The sequence below is a fragment of the Fusarium sambucinum genome, chromosome II (assembly GCF_050947815.1).
Source record: "Fusarium sambucinum isolate potato_lamoka chromosome II, whole genome shotgun sequence".
Lineage (NCBI taxonomy): Eukaryota > Fungi > Ascomycota > Sordariomycetes > Hypocreales > Nectriaceae > Fusarium > Fusarium sambucinum.
In genome coordinates, this window is record NC_139293.1 from 1,790,544 (window position 1) to 1,803,236 (window position 12,693).

Here is a 12,693-nt window from a genome sequence, read left to right on the forward strand (position 1 = left end):
GCACCCTGGGGACGCAGGTCGTTCTCTTAGCCGGATCACAGCTTACGACAATCATATGAGGCCACGACCATTTACTTTCTGCAGCATGCATTTCCAAATACCTACTACTTATTCAAGTACATATCTATACAAATTTCTGCCTTCTATACTTGAATGCCTTTTTATTGGCTTTTCTGCTTCACTTTTGTGGTTGTGAAAAGGTGACAAATGCAAAAACCGGCCGTCCAAATCTGGAAGGCACGGCCATGATGCTACTTCCATGCATACATCACCAGCAGGTCGTTTCTCTCAGTGAGGTTTCTCTTTTTCCCCCTCCACCTTCAACCTCTCGGCTTCTTGATCAAAAAGCATCACTCACGACTTCCAGACGCATCAACACCTTCGCTACGTTGAGAATGGAACACGCCCTTACTTGTAATAATCTCAAGTGCCGGCGGGAACTCAGCGACCGTGCCCTGGTGACAACATGCAGGTACGCGTATCTGTCATCAATCAGAAACTCTCTAACATTATATCACTAGTCATATATTCTGTGTGGAATGCGCCCAACGACTCGGTATTACTGGCCAAGATGCCGAGCGCCGTAATACGTGCCCTGCCTGCGAATCACAACTTACAAAGCCCGATGATGCCGTCATCACGAACCTGAATCCAAGTGAAGATTACAAGACCAGCGTTCTAAGTGGTCTAAGTCCCAATGTCATCATGGAGTGTGCCGGTCGTGCCCTCAGCTTCTGGGCCTATCAAACCACTCAGAATATTTGTTACCAACAGCATCTATACAGAACACTCACCGAGAAATATTCGAGCCTCGGCATTCGTCTTGAAAAGACTGTGAGTGACGCAAATACGGAGATTGAAGGTCTTCATCACAAGATGTCAGGTTGGTGCTCTTTTCTGCACAATTCGTAGTGCGTCTGTTGACAAGGCAACAGGTCTAGCGGCAGAGCAGGAGAGCTTGAGGCGGAAGCACGAGGAGATATCCCAAGCATACAAAGAAAAGAGCCGCAAAGTTCTACAATTACAAGAATTATATGACAAAGTCAAGAGGAGAGCCGAACTTGGTCAAATTCAAAGGGCAGCATCCGATGCTGTTGACCATACGTTGCAGGCAGCACAGCTTGACCCGGGCTATAGTGGCAACATGACGGCACAAGGCAATATTGAGAACAATCGTGCACCGGTTTTTGGGCAAAGCCACCGGGTTAACGTCTCTGGGATGAACAACGGTGCCTCGCGAGACTATCACAACATAACAACTGAAGGAAACCAGTGGTCACGGCTTGGAGGGTCATCTCATCGTGAGTTTCTTGCTAGTTTGACTAATTGAGTGCTGATATAAGAAAGGCGACATCTCTGGAGTGCCTATTGGTGGGCTTCGCCGACCAACCATGGGTGGATCGACAGTTCATCAAAGCACAGGCTTGCCGACTCTGACAGGAACGTCTATGACCGGGTTCGGTAGATCGAGGCAATCACCCAGCAATTTCGCCCCGGGTTTCATCCATCATCGCGGCGGCTTAGCGGGTGTCGGTTTGACGTCTGGTATCAAAGTTAGTCAGGCGAACAACAACCCAACACTGGATGTTCCTACAAGACATTTATGAGGGGGCGTAGTAGAGATGGTTGACCAAGCCGTGTTTTCTTGAACAAAATTGTGGCATATCTTTGATAATCGACAACGATTTCCCGAAGCGCTATGAAAGATGTCAAAGTCGTTATCGTTAACAAGGCGAACACACCTTTTAACAATGGGTTGAGCTTATATCACACTTGCTTTGTTCACTCCCAAGCAAACCTACAACTATTCAAAGAAACATGTACCAAGAACACAGCACATGTTCCTCTTGAAGCCTTCACACCCCCTCTACAGTAGTGGGGGATTTAAATCGCGAATGTATCTAGAGTTGGAGGATTTTAATATTTTTCATCACCATCGATGTCAGTAGGCACATACCCGTTTTACACCCTCTACAAAAATTCAACATGCAACGCACTTCTAACGACAGGTCTGGACCGCAAACCCAGCTGGTACTGGGTACAGCGTCACCATCATCGTCATTATCGCTATTTAACAGTAGGTTTTCAAAGTCATTTGTTTGGCCCGCCGACAAGCCTACTCCAGTCTTCGCGCTCATCAAGGACAGACTAAGTATGCGGAAACAGAGAGCACTGAGAAAGATGGGGTTGCACAAAGGTTCAGATCTACGGACGGTGTTCCAGGCCAGAGAAGCAACTAGCGAGGATCAAGGTAAGCCTGTTATCTCAGCTCCCTTCACTGCACTCCAGCAGCATCCGTTGTCAAACACCAATGGTTCTGCATATGAGAATCAGCAGCCATCTTCTCGACAGCCAGTCCAGCGCAGTAGACTCGGTCAGCGGCATGAGTCTTTGGGGTCTCACCCCGCAAACACTAACACCGGAACTCGCTCTAACGGCGATGACAGTACATCTTGGGAACTGTGTCACTGTGGCACACAGACGAAACCTCCAGAAAGCGACAAAATCTTGAGAGGCCAACCAAGGGTCGACAGCACAGATGGCATGCGCCCAGTCCCTGGTGTTCGGGATGAGAGGGTCCAGCAGCTCTGCGAAACCCCCTATTTGGGCAGAGAGGAGAGAGAGGAGCTGGAGAAAACCATCATGAATCTGGAACTTCGTATCGAGCAGGCAAAAATCGCCGCAAACATGTACTTCCGCCAAGCTCATGGCTGGGAGGACCGAAGTCCTATTCCCAATGACCATGATTCGTTACCCCAGATGCTTCAAGGACTTTACACGGTCATGATTTGGATGCAGCAGCGCATTCATGTATATGAGAGTATCTACCCTAAGCTCCGATCGAACTACGATGCTGGAAATGGATTGATCGACTAGAAAGGACCATGAAAGGGTAGATGTGGAATGTTTCTTATGTCAGGAAGATGGCTGTGTGATTGTAAGTACTAAGGTAGTTTGTCTTATTTCAGGAGTTTGTTTGATGAATAAAAATTGATTTTTTGCAAGAAATTTTAGCTTAATCTAGTGATCATAGTAAAAATAACATGTGAGCTTCCCTTCCTGTGAGAGTAGTAGCCATCGGTTATTCTTTTCATGATCATGTTTGTATCATGCCTAGATAGACTAGGTATCTTAAGGATAGATCAGGCCTAGCACTCACGTGATGCTTTAAAGGGATCATGGACATTTACTAAGGTATGTCTCTTAACTTTCAGTCCTTGTAGGGCCGCGTATGCACTTTGTTGACGCCACTTTGCATGAGATGGGGTTGTTTGAGCAACAGAATTTAGTTAGACCAATTGGCCACTATTGTTTTTATTCTCATCCCCTGCATGCATCTTTTCGATTCCTGGTATTGTCTTATCGACTCCCTTATCATATGTATCAACTGTCCTACCGCGCCGCGCGCAATAATCATCCATTTGACATCCAATCCACTTCCTAGCTCGTGTTATCATTGAATCCTTGTTCGTATTCATTCTCGCTAACCTTCTTTTGGCCTCTTCGACCTTGTCATCAGTGACCTTGGAACCTACTTCTTTTACGACTTGTTTTCAGCTTCAAGCATTCAATTAATATTCACTCGCTTTCGCATCCGGATGATGCTCGACATTCGCTTCACCTGCTGAATCTTACCGACAGTCCCTTCCTTCTCAAGGCTGGCCTCCAGTTAGTCGAATTCGATCCGCTTCTGCGAAACCGTCGTTATCATCGAGACTCCAATATACAGTTCCAATCACCCCGTTATCGCAACATTTTAACCTTGATCGCCATACGCTACATCGAGGTTTCCCACTTCAGCGAGAGATATCCTTGCAACGCACCTGATTCACTCCAACAATTCCGGCTACCGCTGCGCTCGTCGCAATTCACCATTCCCTCCCGATTAATCGTCAGCCCTAATGGGTAAATCATGTCGGTATTCGTCTTCTGATCGCTATACTGTTGACTGATGGTGTATTCTGCATAGCGCAATACGGCGTTATTCTTGACGCCGGTTCTTCTGGAACCCGAGTCTACATCTACAAGTGGAAGAACCATGCCAAAGCCTCCAAAGATGCATCCGCCGCTGAGCTCAAGGCTCTCCCCAAGATCAAGCTCAAGGAAAACAAGAAGATCCATCCCGGAGTGTCGAGCTTTGCCGAAAACCCGTCGCAAATCGGACCCGACCATCTAAAACAACTGATCGAAATCGCCCTCGATGAAGTTCCTGATAGCAAAATATCCGAGACACCCGTATACCTTATGGCAACGGCTGGTATGCGCCTGCTACCAAAGCCCCAACAGACAGCGCTTCTCAAGTCGATGTGCTCTTACTTGCAGTCGAACACGAAATTCATCCTTCCTGATTGCGATGCTCATATTCAGGTTATTTCTGGAGAAACCGAGGGTCTGTACGGCTGGATTGCGGCAAATTACCTGCTCGGTGGGTTCGATCATCCTGAGGAGCACGACCATGGTAAAAACCACCACACATATGGCTTCTTGGACATGGGCGGCGCATCTGCGCAGATTGCCTTTGCCCCTAATGCAACCGAATCCGCAAAACATGCCAATGACCTGAAGTTGGTGCGCATGCGAACCCTCGATGGATCCCCCGCCGAATACAAAGTCTTCACTGCAACCTGGCTCGGGTTTGGAGCCAACCAAGCTCGCAGTCGCTACGTTGAGCGTCTGCAGGAGCACTATAACACCGATGCTACCCATGAGCTTCCTGATCCTTGTATGCCGGCCGGCTTGCGAACTACCCCTGAAGGCGAGCTTGTTGAAGGGACCTCAGACAAGACGGTTCTGGTTGGCACTGGAAAGTTTGACGAGTGCTTAACTGTGACGTATCCTCTTTTGGGTAAGGATAAACCCTGTGAAGATCAGCCATGTCTTGTCAACGGCCAGCATGTGCCTGGCATCGACTTCGATATCAATCACTTCGTCGGAGTGTCCGAATACTGGCATACAACACACGGTGTATTTGGGAAGAAACAAAAGGTGTACGATTTGGCAACATATCAGAACAATGTCATGGAATACTGCAGTCGAGATTGGTCGGATATCAAGGGCGATTTGGATAAGCGCAAGAAGTCGCCTGAGAAAAAGGCAGAGGAGGCACGATTGGCCTGTTTCAAGGCGTCATGGCTCATCAACATGCTCTACGACGGCATTGGCATTCCTCGAGTTGGGCTTGAAGGCGGGGCAGCTAACGACACAGTCAAGGATGATGGAGAGAAGCCGTTCAATGACCCCTTCAAGCCTGTGGATACAATTGACGGTGTCGAATTGAGCTGGACTTTGGGTAAAATGGTCCTCTACGCCGCTGGGCAAGTTCCTCCCTCGAGCTCTGAGCTACCTGTTGGTTTTGGAAGTAATGTGGAAAAGGGAATCGCGGAAGACTTCCAACACGCTGGTTCTTCGCCAATTGCTCCTCATACCGGAGATGATGATGACGATGATGACTTCGAAGACATCCTCAAGAAGCCTGGAAAGTCCACTGGCGGTGTTGTTGCCTTTATCATCATATTGCTGCTCGCTGCTTATCTCCTCCGCAAGCCTGAGCGAAGACGGAAGATATTCAGCATGGTGAAGCGACGCAAGCGCTCTGGAAAGCAAGGGCGCGGCTCCTCTCTGGTCAGCAAGATCTTCGGCCGTCGCTCTGGTCCATCGTATGAGAGAGTGATGGAGGAGGGTGACTATTCCGATTTTGAGCTAGGTGATGTCGACTCTGATGACAACGACCCTTCGGACAGCAGCAGTAATGGGTCTAGAAAGGGGCGAACATCAGGTCTGGCAACGCCTAGTGTCTTTGCAGGCCGAGCGGACGAACTCACTCGTCCACCTTCAGCAATGGATCGTGCTGGCCTTGTAGTGCGAACCGAGAGTCGAGAGCGCTTGTCACCCTCCTTGTTGAGTGCCGGTCGAAAGAGTCGCAATGGTAGCCCAACGCGTGCCAAGAGCCCTTTCATGACGGCCCTGCAGGAAGATGAATAGTTTTGTTGGAGATGGTTTCATGCAAAAGTTGTGTACGCGGTGGGTTTTTTCTTGTCATTATTCTGGCGTTTGGGGACTTGGGGAAGCTGGTGGAGCATCACTATTATGGCGTTCAAAAGAACGCATATACCACGAATCATCTGATAGGCGTTGTGAAAGTTTCTGGTATTGATATCCACAAGATAGGCAGGGTGCTTTTCCGAGTTTATATCACCATCTATGCTCAGGGGTCCGCTAGAAATTGTTGATAATTGTTTGTATAAATATGTACCTATAATCATTGTTGATTCTTCGCAGTTGCTTCAAACAATACGCCCATATAAACTGTGGTTTCAAGGCCTGATCTCCTATACCTGCCCTGCTGTACATTAAGCCCTTTGCGCAGATCGCTCGAATACGCAATTTCAAATCACCGTAGTCTCTTTTCCGATATACAACAGCTCGCCCATTGCGGTCTGGGCTTAGACTATTCTGTTTGCTTCTCGAGAAAACTGGGATCTGTTCGAACTCTTGACTCGAACTTGCGCCACCAGTTCTCGAATGCCTTGAGAGGTACGACCTCAACGCCGCCGGGTCCCGCAGTGCCACTGAAGCTTGATAGAAAGTTGAAAGCGTTTTGAATGATACGTTGTGCCAAAATGGCAGTGCTCGGTTGGCCGCTCGATGAGTTGTTGGCTTTGCTGGCAGCAAGTTCCTGCATTCGCTGGCCGACAGATTCCTCTGACTCAATAGACACTCCAATCACTAGATCACTAGCCTCGCCCCCACCGCTGACCTTGAACATGGCACTCTCTTTTCCTGGGCCAATGCCGCCGAGGAAGCGGAAATTAGGGGTGCCACCTGTTTGAGCAGCAAGGGTGACATCGGCGGTTGTAGCGAGGTAGATTGCTGCAGCGGTGTTTGGCGGTAGTGTAATTCCAGGCAGCATGAAGACAACGATGTGAGAAAATGGTTTTGAGGTCGGAAGAGCATAGAGTAGTGAAGTTGGTGAGGGGGTTGATGAAGGTTCAGTGATTAATGACTGACCCGCAGGGACAATGCCGAATAGAGGACCTGACATGATGGATGTGGTTATTGTATATATATTGGGAGTATCCAATTTTGAACGGGAAAGGTATCTGCTTTGATACTATGAATTGTGGTTGTTGTAAGCTTTTCAACAATGGTTGATGTTGACTTTGTTAGCTTCGTCGTTTCTTTCATTGGTGGTGTGAAACGATTGGTGGGCGTTTCGAGGGTAATCTAGAAGGAAGTGGAAGGGGACCCCAACAACCCCAACCCACCGTCACCCTGGTACATGAGCAACTGTCAGTGACCTCATATCACAGATTTTCTTTATAGTGTATAGGGTAGGCCATGTGAGGAGGAGGATTTACGCATCTATCACCAGTTAGAAACTTGGTATATCTATAAACGCTGCGATGTTGTGGTAGAACGAGTAACGGCTACAGTGGCAATCTGTTTCAGCCATACATTTGATACTCGAAACAATGGCTCGTCACTTACTTTGTTGCAACAGATCCTGGGGACGCACTTACTTAGCTTAGGTTCACCGAAAACGTGGGGCGATCACGACGACCTGACTCGAGGTGAATGTTAACAGTGGAAATGTCACTCTTGACAAGGATTTATCAACAATACCAAGGCAAACAATTTCAATCCATACCAGCAGCTACCGGGCCCAAGAGGGTATACGGTGTGACAAGAACCGGTACGCTTTCTACTAGTCAACTTGGACTACAGAGGAGGATCAATACGACAAAAACCCGCAGATTGATCAACCCTACCTCACCATTGACCATTCATTCTATTATAAACCCCAGAAACTACACGCAGAAGGCTCTGTATCATCATCGACAAGAAACCCTACCAGAGATACTACACCATAACCTGTCAATCAAAATGGCTAAAACAAGCATCAATCTCATCGACGAAGTCGATATGTAAGAGTCCAAACCCATGTGCTTAGGACAAACGTAACTCATATATCAAGGTTCCCGTACGCAGAGACAGACCCTGATGCTTTCACGAAGATGAAAGAAGGTCTGTACACTCTGGTGTGGAAGGACAGTCAAGGCACATACCCCATCGGCTACGTCCTGGATCGCGTTGTCAAAGAGCTTCACCAAACGCCTGAGGATATCAGGGGTAAAATGACATGCGACGAAGCAGAAAAAACCATTATGTTATTCCAGGAGCCTACAGAAGAGGAGCGTACTCGCCGTGTCGCCGCCCTCGCTGATTATTGGCGCCAAAATGGAACGTTCCCCCTTCTCCGTGGCTGGCGAAATGAGCTCTGGCCAGTTTATGGGCGCACCGGGGAGCTCTTATTCAGCATGGAGCGAGCAGCGATGGGCTTGATCGGTACCATGCGCTACGGTGTTCACCTGGTCGCCTATGTCAAAGATGAGACTGCACCTTATGGCATTCGTATTTGGGTACCCACGCGCGCTCAAAACAAGTCTACGTTCCCCGGCATGCTAGACAATACCGTAGCGGGCGGTTTAATGACCGGAGAAGACCCCTTCGAGTGTGTGATCCGAGAGGCCGACGAGGAGGCCAGTCTTCCTGACAGCATTGTCCGCCAGAATGCCAAGTTTGTCGGCAACGTCACATACATCTTTATCACAAACGAGGGACAGGTTGGCGAAGGTGACTTTATTTACCCTGAATGCCAATGGGTCTATCACCTTGAGCTCTCTAATGATGTGATTCCCCAACCAAGCGATGGCGAAGCTGAAAGATTCGACCTGTGCGACGTCGATCAGGTCAAGGCGGATCTTGCTGCAGGACGCTTTAAACCCAACTGCGCCCTCGTCACGCTTGATTTCTTCATTCGCCACGGTATTCTGACTGACGAAAACGAGCCCGAGATCGAACAGATCAAACGGAGGATCCGCCGCAATATTCCATTCCCAGGACCGCATCAGAGCAATTGGCGTCCACTATAAGTCTGAAATCGGTAAAACTGAAGCACTTTGAAACTTGTTGGGGCAAGGCGGCGGGTTTTGGTTCGGGTATCATTGATATGACCTAAAGCCTAAAGCTAGCGAGGAAGCAGGAGCCTGCGGTGGCGTTGAAGAGCTATAGTCTAGATAAATGTATCATTTGCGCTTCGGATCATTTCTTGACAAGAAGGTAGACGTCGTCGACGCGGAGCGGAGTCAACTTCTTGACAGGGCCCTGGAGCGACATGAGCAGACCACCGAACGAGACGTAAGCGTTGCTGTAGGTTGAAACCAGTCAGTATCTTCAACCCGTAGAACAATATGGGAATCTTGGGTTTAGGGTCGTGAACGTACATGGTGTTTCCATCGAATGTCTCTTCGAACTTGTAGATCTTGCCATGGCACACATAGTCGTAGAGGTCGGCAATCGTGGCTGGCGCATCACCGCCCTTACCAACGTCCCGCCAGCCCTTCTCTTCCTCCTTGCTTCCATCCAGAGCCAGTGTTGTTGTCAAAACAACGTGCAAAGAGTCACCGCGGACACATGGGAACAGCTCAATGTTGATGTCAAGCTGCATGACGGTCTGTGAATCGGCGGACGTGCAATCGATACGTGCGACACGATCGTACTTGGACTGATCGTAATCCGTTACGGTAAAGGACTCCTCAAAGAGGGTGGCATCTCCGCTAGCCATTTTGAAAGAGTTATGAGAGGATTGGAATATGTGAAGTCGATTATAGTGTTATATTGGGGGAAATAGAGCGAGCGTGTGTGTGTAACTACTGTTAGATGCTGTTGATTGTCGCGAGCAAGAGAAAATGTTTGGATGCAGCCGGGGAAAAAGTTGGTGGGGTCGAATGGAACTTGACCTGTTGGTGGGTCCCACACACAAGACTCACAGGCATCTCTTCCCAACTAACTACCTAATGACTGCAAGCTTAAAGTTCTCATTTTCTCTTTTGTTAACGTACGACTCAACCCTTGATATATATGAGAGAAAGGAATCATGTCGTTTCGAAAGCGTAATGTCGTCATTGGAACTCCGGGGTCCTCTTCGCCCACTCCTCGACAAGAGAAGTCTCTTGCGCCAGGAACAAGACCGTCACCATTAGATGGGCGATTGACAACATCTACGGGTACGCAATCCTTGGACCAACTCTTGTCAGGCCATGCTGGAATGCCCATGGGAACTTCATTGCTCATCGAAGAGACTGGAACAACGGATTTCGGAGGCGTGCTTCTACGGTACTATGCTGCCGAAGGACTTGTGCAAGGACATCAAGTCCATTTACTGGGCTTTGGCGATGCTTGGAGGAGAGAACTTCCTGGTCTTGGTAACCCGGAAGGCTCCAAGAAGAGCAAGTCTAGTTCATCCTCAGACGATAAAATGAAGATTGCTTGGCGTTACGAGACACTCGGACGACAAAATGTTCCAGCTAGAGGTATCGTCCCCATGTCTCTATCTGAATCTTTTGAGAAGCAGCAACTGATGGGCCGATAGATGCTCAAGGACTAGCAAGTCCCGGCCAGACACAAAGCACTTTTTGCCATACCTTTGACCTTACCAAGCGTCTTGAAAACAGCGCTATCAAAGGCCAGCTACATGCATTGCCCGTTGAAGGTCTCTTGGCTTCTCCTACTCATACACCATTCCAAAAATTTGTCACCGAAGTGACCTCCAAGATCAAGAACTCACCTCCTTCCACTGTTCATCGGGTTGTTGTGCCCAGTCTTCTGTCGCCTACGCTTTATAATTCTGCCGCCAGCCAGCCTAAAGAGATACTAAAGTTCCTTCATGGCTTGAGGGCACTCCTGCGACAGTTCCCAACTCAAGTTACAGCTGTTGTAACCATTCCTGTTACACTGTTCCCACGTTCAACGGGATTGACTCGCTGGATGGAGCTGCTATCTGACGGAGTCCTTGAATTGATACCGTTACAGCAAGCTCCAGTTGTTCGAGAGCCTGGCAACGAGGACAAAGGACAGGGGCTCCTCCGTGCCCACAGCCTACCGGTATTTCATGAGAAGGGCGGTGGACTGGAAGGCACCTGGAATCGAGAGAACTTGTCTTTCAAGTTGAGCAGTTCTAGCGGGCTGGTTATAACACCCTTCAGTCTTCCACCAATTGGCGACGAGGAAGAGCCGACCAAGGCAGCCAAACCAAACGAGCCTAAGAAGGAGAGTCTTGATTTCTAAGACAGAAATGAAACAATTATCTTTTTGTCGCTTGCATCAAGTCTATCTTTTTTCGGAGAGTGGGTTTGTGTTACTTCATTCCTGAGGTTAACTTCAACTCCACGAAAGCTTGAGGACCCTCTCCCTTATCTTATCATCACAAGATGACCCCACCTGACTAAAAATTTCAACACTCATAAGAGCTCCCAGCTTCCAACCTTCCTTCTCTTTTTTCTTTTGATCAACATCAAACATTGAAAGGTAAGCAAAGAATGCTCTTTTATCACATCTTCCCCAAACCGGACACTATGATTATAAACATATTAATCTGTCAATCCCCTGATTTTCTATGACGACACATAATAAAATTACGAAGACGACTTATGATGTTCCTCTCACTACTTCATTTCAATTTGCAAACTCAAGTTGGAGCTTCCGCTAACTCGCGTTGCTTGATAGATACAATGGCTTCTTCAGAGTCTCATTCTGTTCGGATTTCCAAGATCGCTGGGCGATACCTTGTTTTCGACTCGGAAGCTGCTGGTTTCCTGCGGCGGAGCGAGAACATCAACGGCACTCTCACTGGAACGGCGCCTCAGCAGCCAACTCAAAATATCTTTCTTGGGCTACCCATCGAACTCCGCCCGGAGGAGGCTGAAGCGCTGTTGCGGAAGAAGGTGGCTTATTTAGTAGACGACGTAGCTGCACACCAGGCTGTGCTGCAGAATCCCAACACCGAGGCAAGGAGGCTGTATCTCGATTCGCTTAAAACACGAAAGCAGACAGCCCAGCATGTTTTTGCTGAGAAGGATGCCAAGAGAGCTGCCGAAGTGGCAGAAAAGCACGGCAAATCTCGCCGCCAAGCACCTCCCAGCAATACTGACGAGGATGCAATCTTTGCAAGTGACAAGCCTGAACCAACTTCACGTCAACAGGAATCTGCTATCAGATCTCTGGGTGTTACCCCTGCGTCTAGTGGGCCTTTAATCTCACCCGAGGCCGAAAGGGTACACCAGGCTACTAACCCTACACAAGGCCCTTTATGTGGCTTTCTCCTAACGTCTGGCTATTATATGACTCCTGGTCTACGTTTCGGTGCCAAGTACAGCGTCTACCCTGGTGATCCACTCCGATTTCACGCTCATTTTATGGCAAATCAATATGATTGGGATGAAGAGATCCCTATCTTGGATATCGTAGCAGGAGGGCGTCTTGCTACCGCCGTGAAGAAAGCGTACCTTATCGGAGGGCAGCAGCCACAGACAGACGAGTCGGTTGACGATGGAAGGATGAGAACCTTCAGTATTGAATGGGCTGCTATGTAAATGCTTCAATAAATATCAAGACTACGTACGTATCCTAAGCAAATGACTGGTTCCATCCGTGCAACTCGAGCCTTTCATGATTGATACAAATGTACTTCCAACTCCAAAAGAAAAAACGATATGCGTCATGTTCAACTGATGCTCCCTGACTTCTCCACGAGGCATCCGTTCTCTGTTAAGCCTGAGCCCGATGTCATTTGCGAGTTCCAGGCTAAGGGACAAACACACGGCTAAAGCTGACGACCTCTCGGCGACAGCAGAC

At 48.5% G+C, this 12,693-nt stretch overlaps 8 protein-coding genes across 8 annotated transcripts; 6 read left to right on the plus strand and 2 right to left on the minus strand.

Moving 5' to 3' along the window:
- Positions 1 to 395: 395 nt before the first annotated feature.
- Positions 396 to 1,607, plus strand: FSST1_007392 (uncharacterized protein; the record flags this gene model as incomplete). Its single annotated transcript, XM_083224171.1, has 4 exons — positions 396 to 472; positions 522 to 883; positions 936 to 1,301; positions 1,348 to 1,607. The coding sequence occupies 4 exons, from the start codon at positions 396 to 398 to the stop codon at positions 1,605 to 1,607; spliced, it is 1,065 nt and encodes a 354-aa protein (XP_083083353.1).
- Positions 1,608 to 1,986: 379 nt separating this feature from the next.
- Positions 1,987 to 2,877, plus strand: FSST1_007393 (uncharacterized protein; the record flags this gene model as incomplete). The annotated part of the gene is made up of 1 exon (XM_083224173.1): positions 1,987 to 2,877. One exon carries the CDS (start codon positions 1,987 to 1,989, stop codon positions 2,875 to 2,877), a length of 891 nt encoding a protein of 296 aa, XP_083083354.1.
- A 1,025-nt stretch (positions 2,878 to 3,902) lies between these two features.
- On the plus strand, positions 3,903 to 5,982 carry FSST1_007394 (uncharacterized protein; the record flags this gene model as incomplete). Its single annotated transcript, XM_083224174.1, has 2 exons — positions 3,903 to 3,906; positions 3,971 to 5,982. The coding sequence occupies 2 exons, from the start codon at positions 3,903 to 3,905 to the stop codon at positions 5,980 to 5,982; spliced, it is 2,016 nt and encodes a 671-aa protein (XP_083083355.1).
- Positions 5,983 to 6,448: 466 nt separating this feature from the next.
- FSST1_007395 (OPI10 family protein) lies at positions 6,449 to 7,042 on the minus strand (the record flags this gene model as incomplete). The annotated part of the gene is made up of 1 exon (XM_083224175.1): positions 6,449 to 7,042. The coding sequence occupies one exon, from the start codon at positions 7,040 to 7,042 to the stop codon at positions 6,449 to 6,451; it is 594 nt and encodes a 197-aa protein (XP_083083356.1).
- An 842-nt stretch (positions 7,043 to 7,884) lies between these two features.
- FSST1_007396 (NUDIX hydrolase domain-like protein) lies at positions 7,885 to 8,933 on the plus strand (the record flags this gene model as incomplete). Its single annotated transcript, XM_083224176.1, has 2 exons — positions 7,885 to 7,925; positions 7,976 to 8,933. The coding sequence occupies 2 exons, from the start codon at positions 7,885 to 7,887 to the stop codon at positions 8,931 to 8,933; spliced, it is 999 nt and encodes a 332-aa protein (XP_083083357.1).
- Positions 8,934 to 9,102: 169 nt separating this feature from the next.
- On the minus strand, positions 9,103 to 9,625 carry FSST1_007397 (DNA-directed RNA polymerase core subunit RPB8; the record flags this gene model as incomplete). The annotated part of the gene is made up of 2 exons (XM_083224177.1): positions 9,103 to 9,208; positions 9,285 to 9,625. 2 exons carry the CDS (start codon positions 9,623 to 9,625, stop codon positions 9,103 to 9,105), a joined length of 447 nt encoding a protein of 148 aa, XP_083083358.1.
- Positions 9,626 to 9,937: 312 nt separating this feature from the next.
- FSST1_007398 (elongator complex protein 4) lies at positions 9,938 to 11,127 on the plus strand (the record flags this gene model as incomplete). Its single annotated transcript, XM_083224178.1, has 2 exons — positions 9,938 to 10,373; positions 10,433 to 11,127. 2 exons carry the CDS (start codon positions 9,938 to 9,940, stop codon positions 11,125 to 11,127), a joined length of 1,131 nt encoding a protein of 376 aa, XP_083083359.1.
- Positions 11,128 to 11,570: 443 nt separating this feature from the next.
- On the plus strand, positions 11,571 to 12,431 carry FSST1_007399 (tRNA-intron endonuclease family protein; the record flags this gene model as incomplete). The annotated part of the gene is made up of 1 exon (XM_083224179.1): positions 11,571 to 12,431. One exon carries the CDS (start codon positions 11,571 to 11,573, stop codon positions 12,429 to 12,431), a length of 861 nt encoding a protein of 286 aa, XP_083083360.1.
- Positions 12,432 to 12,693: the final 262 nt, after the last annotated feature.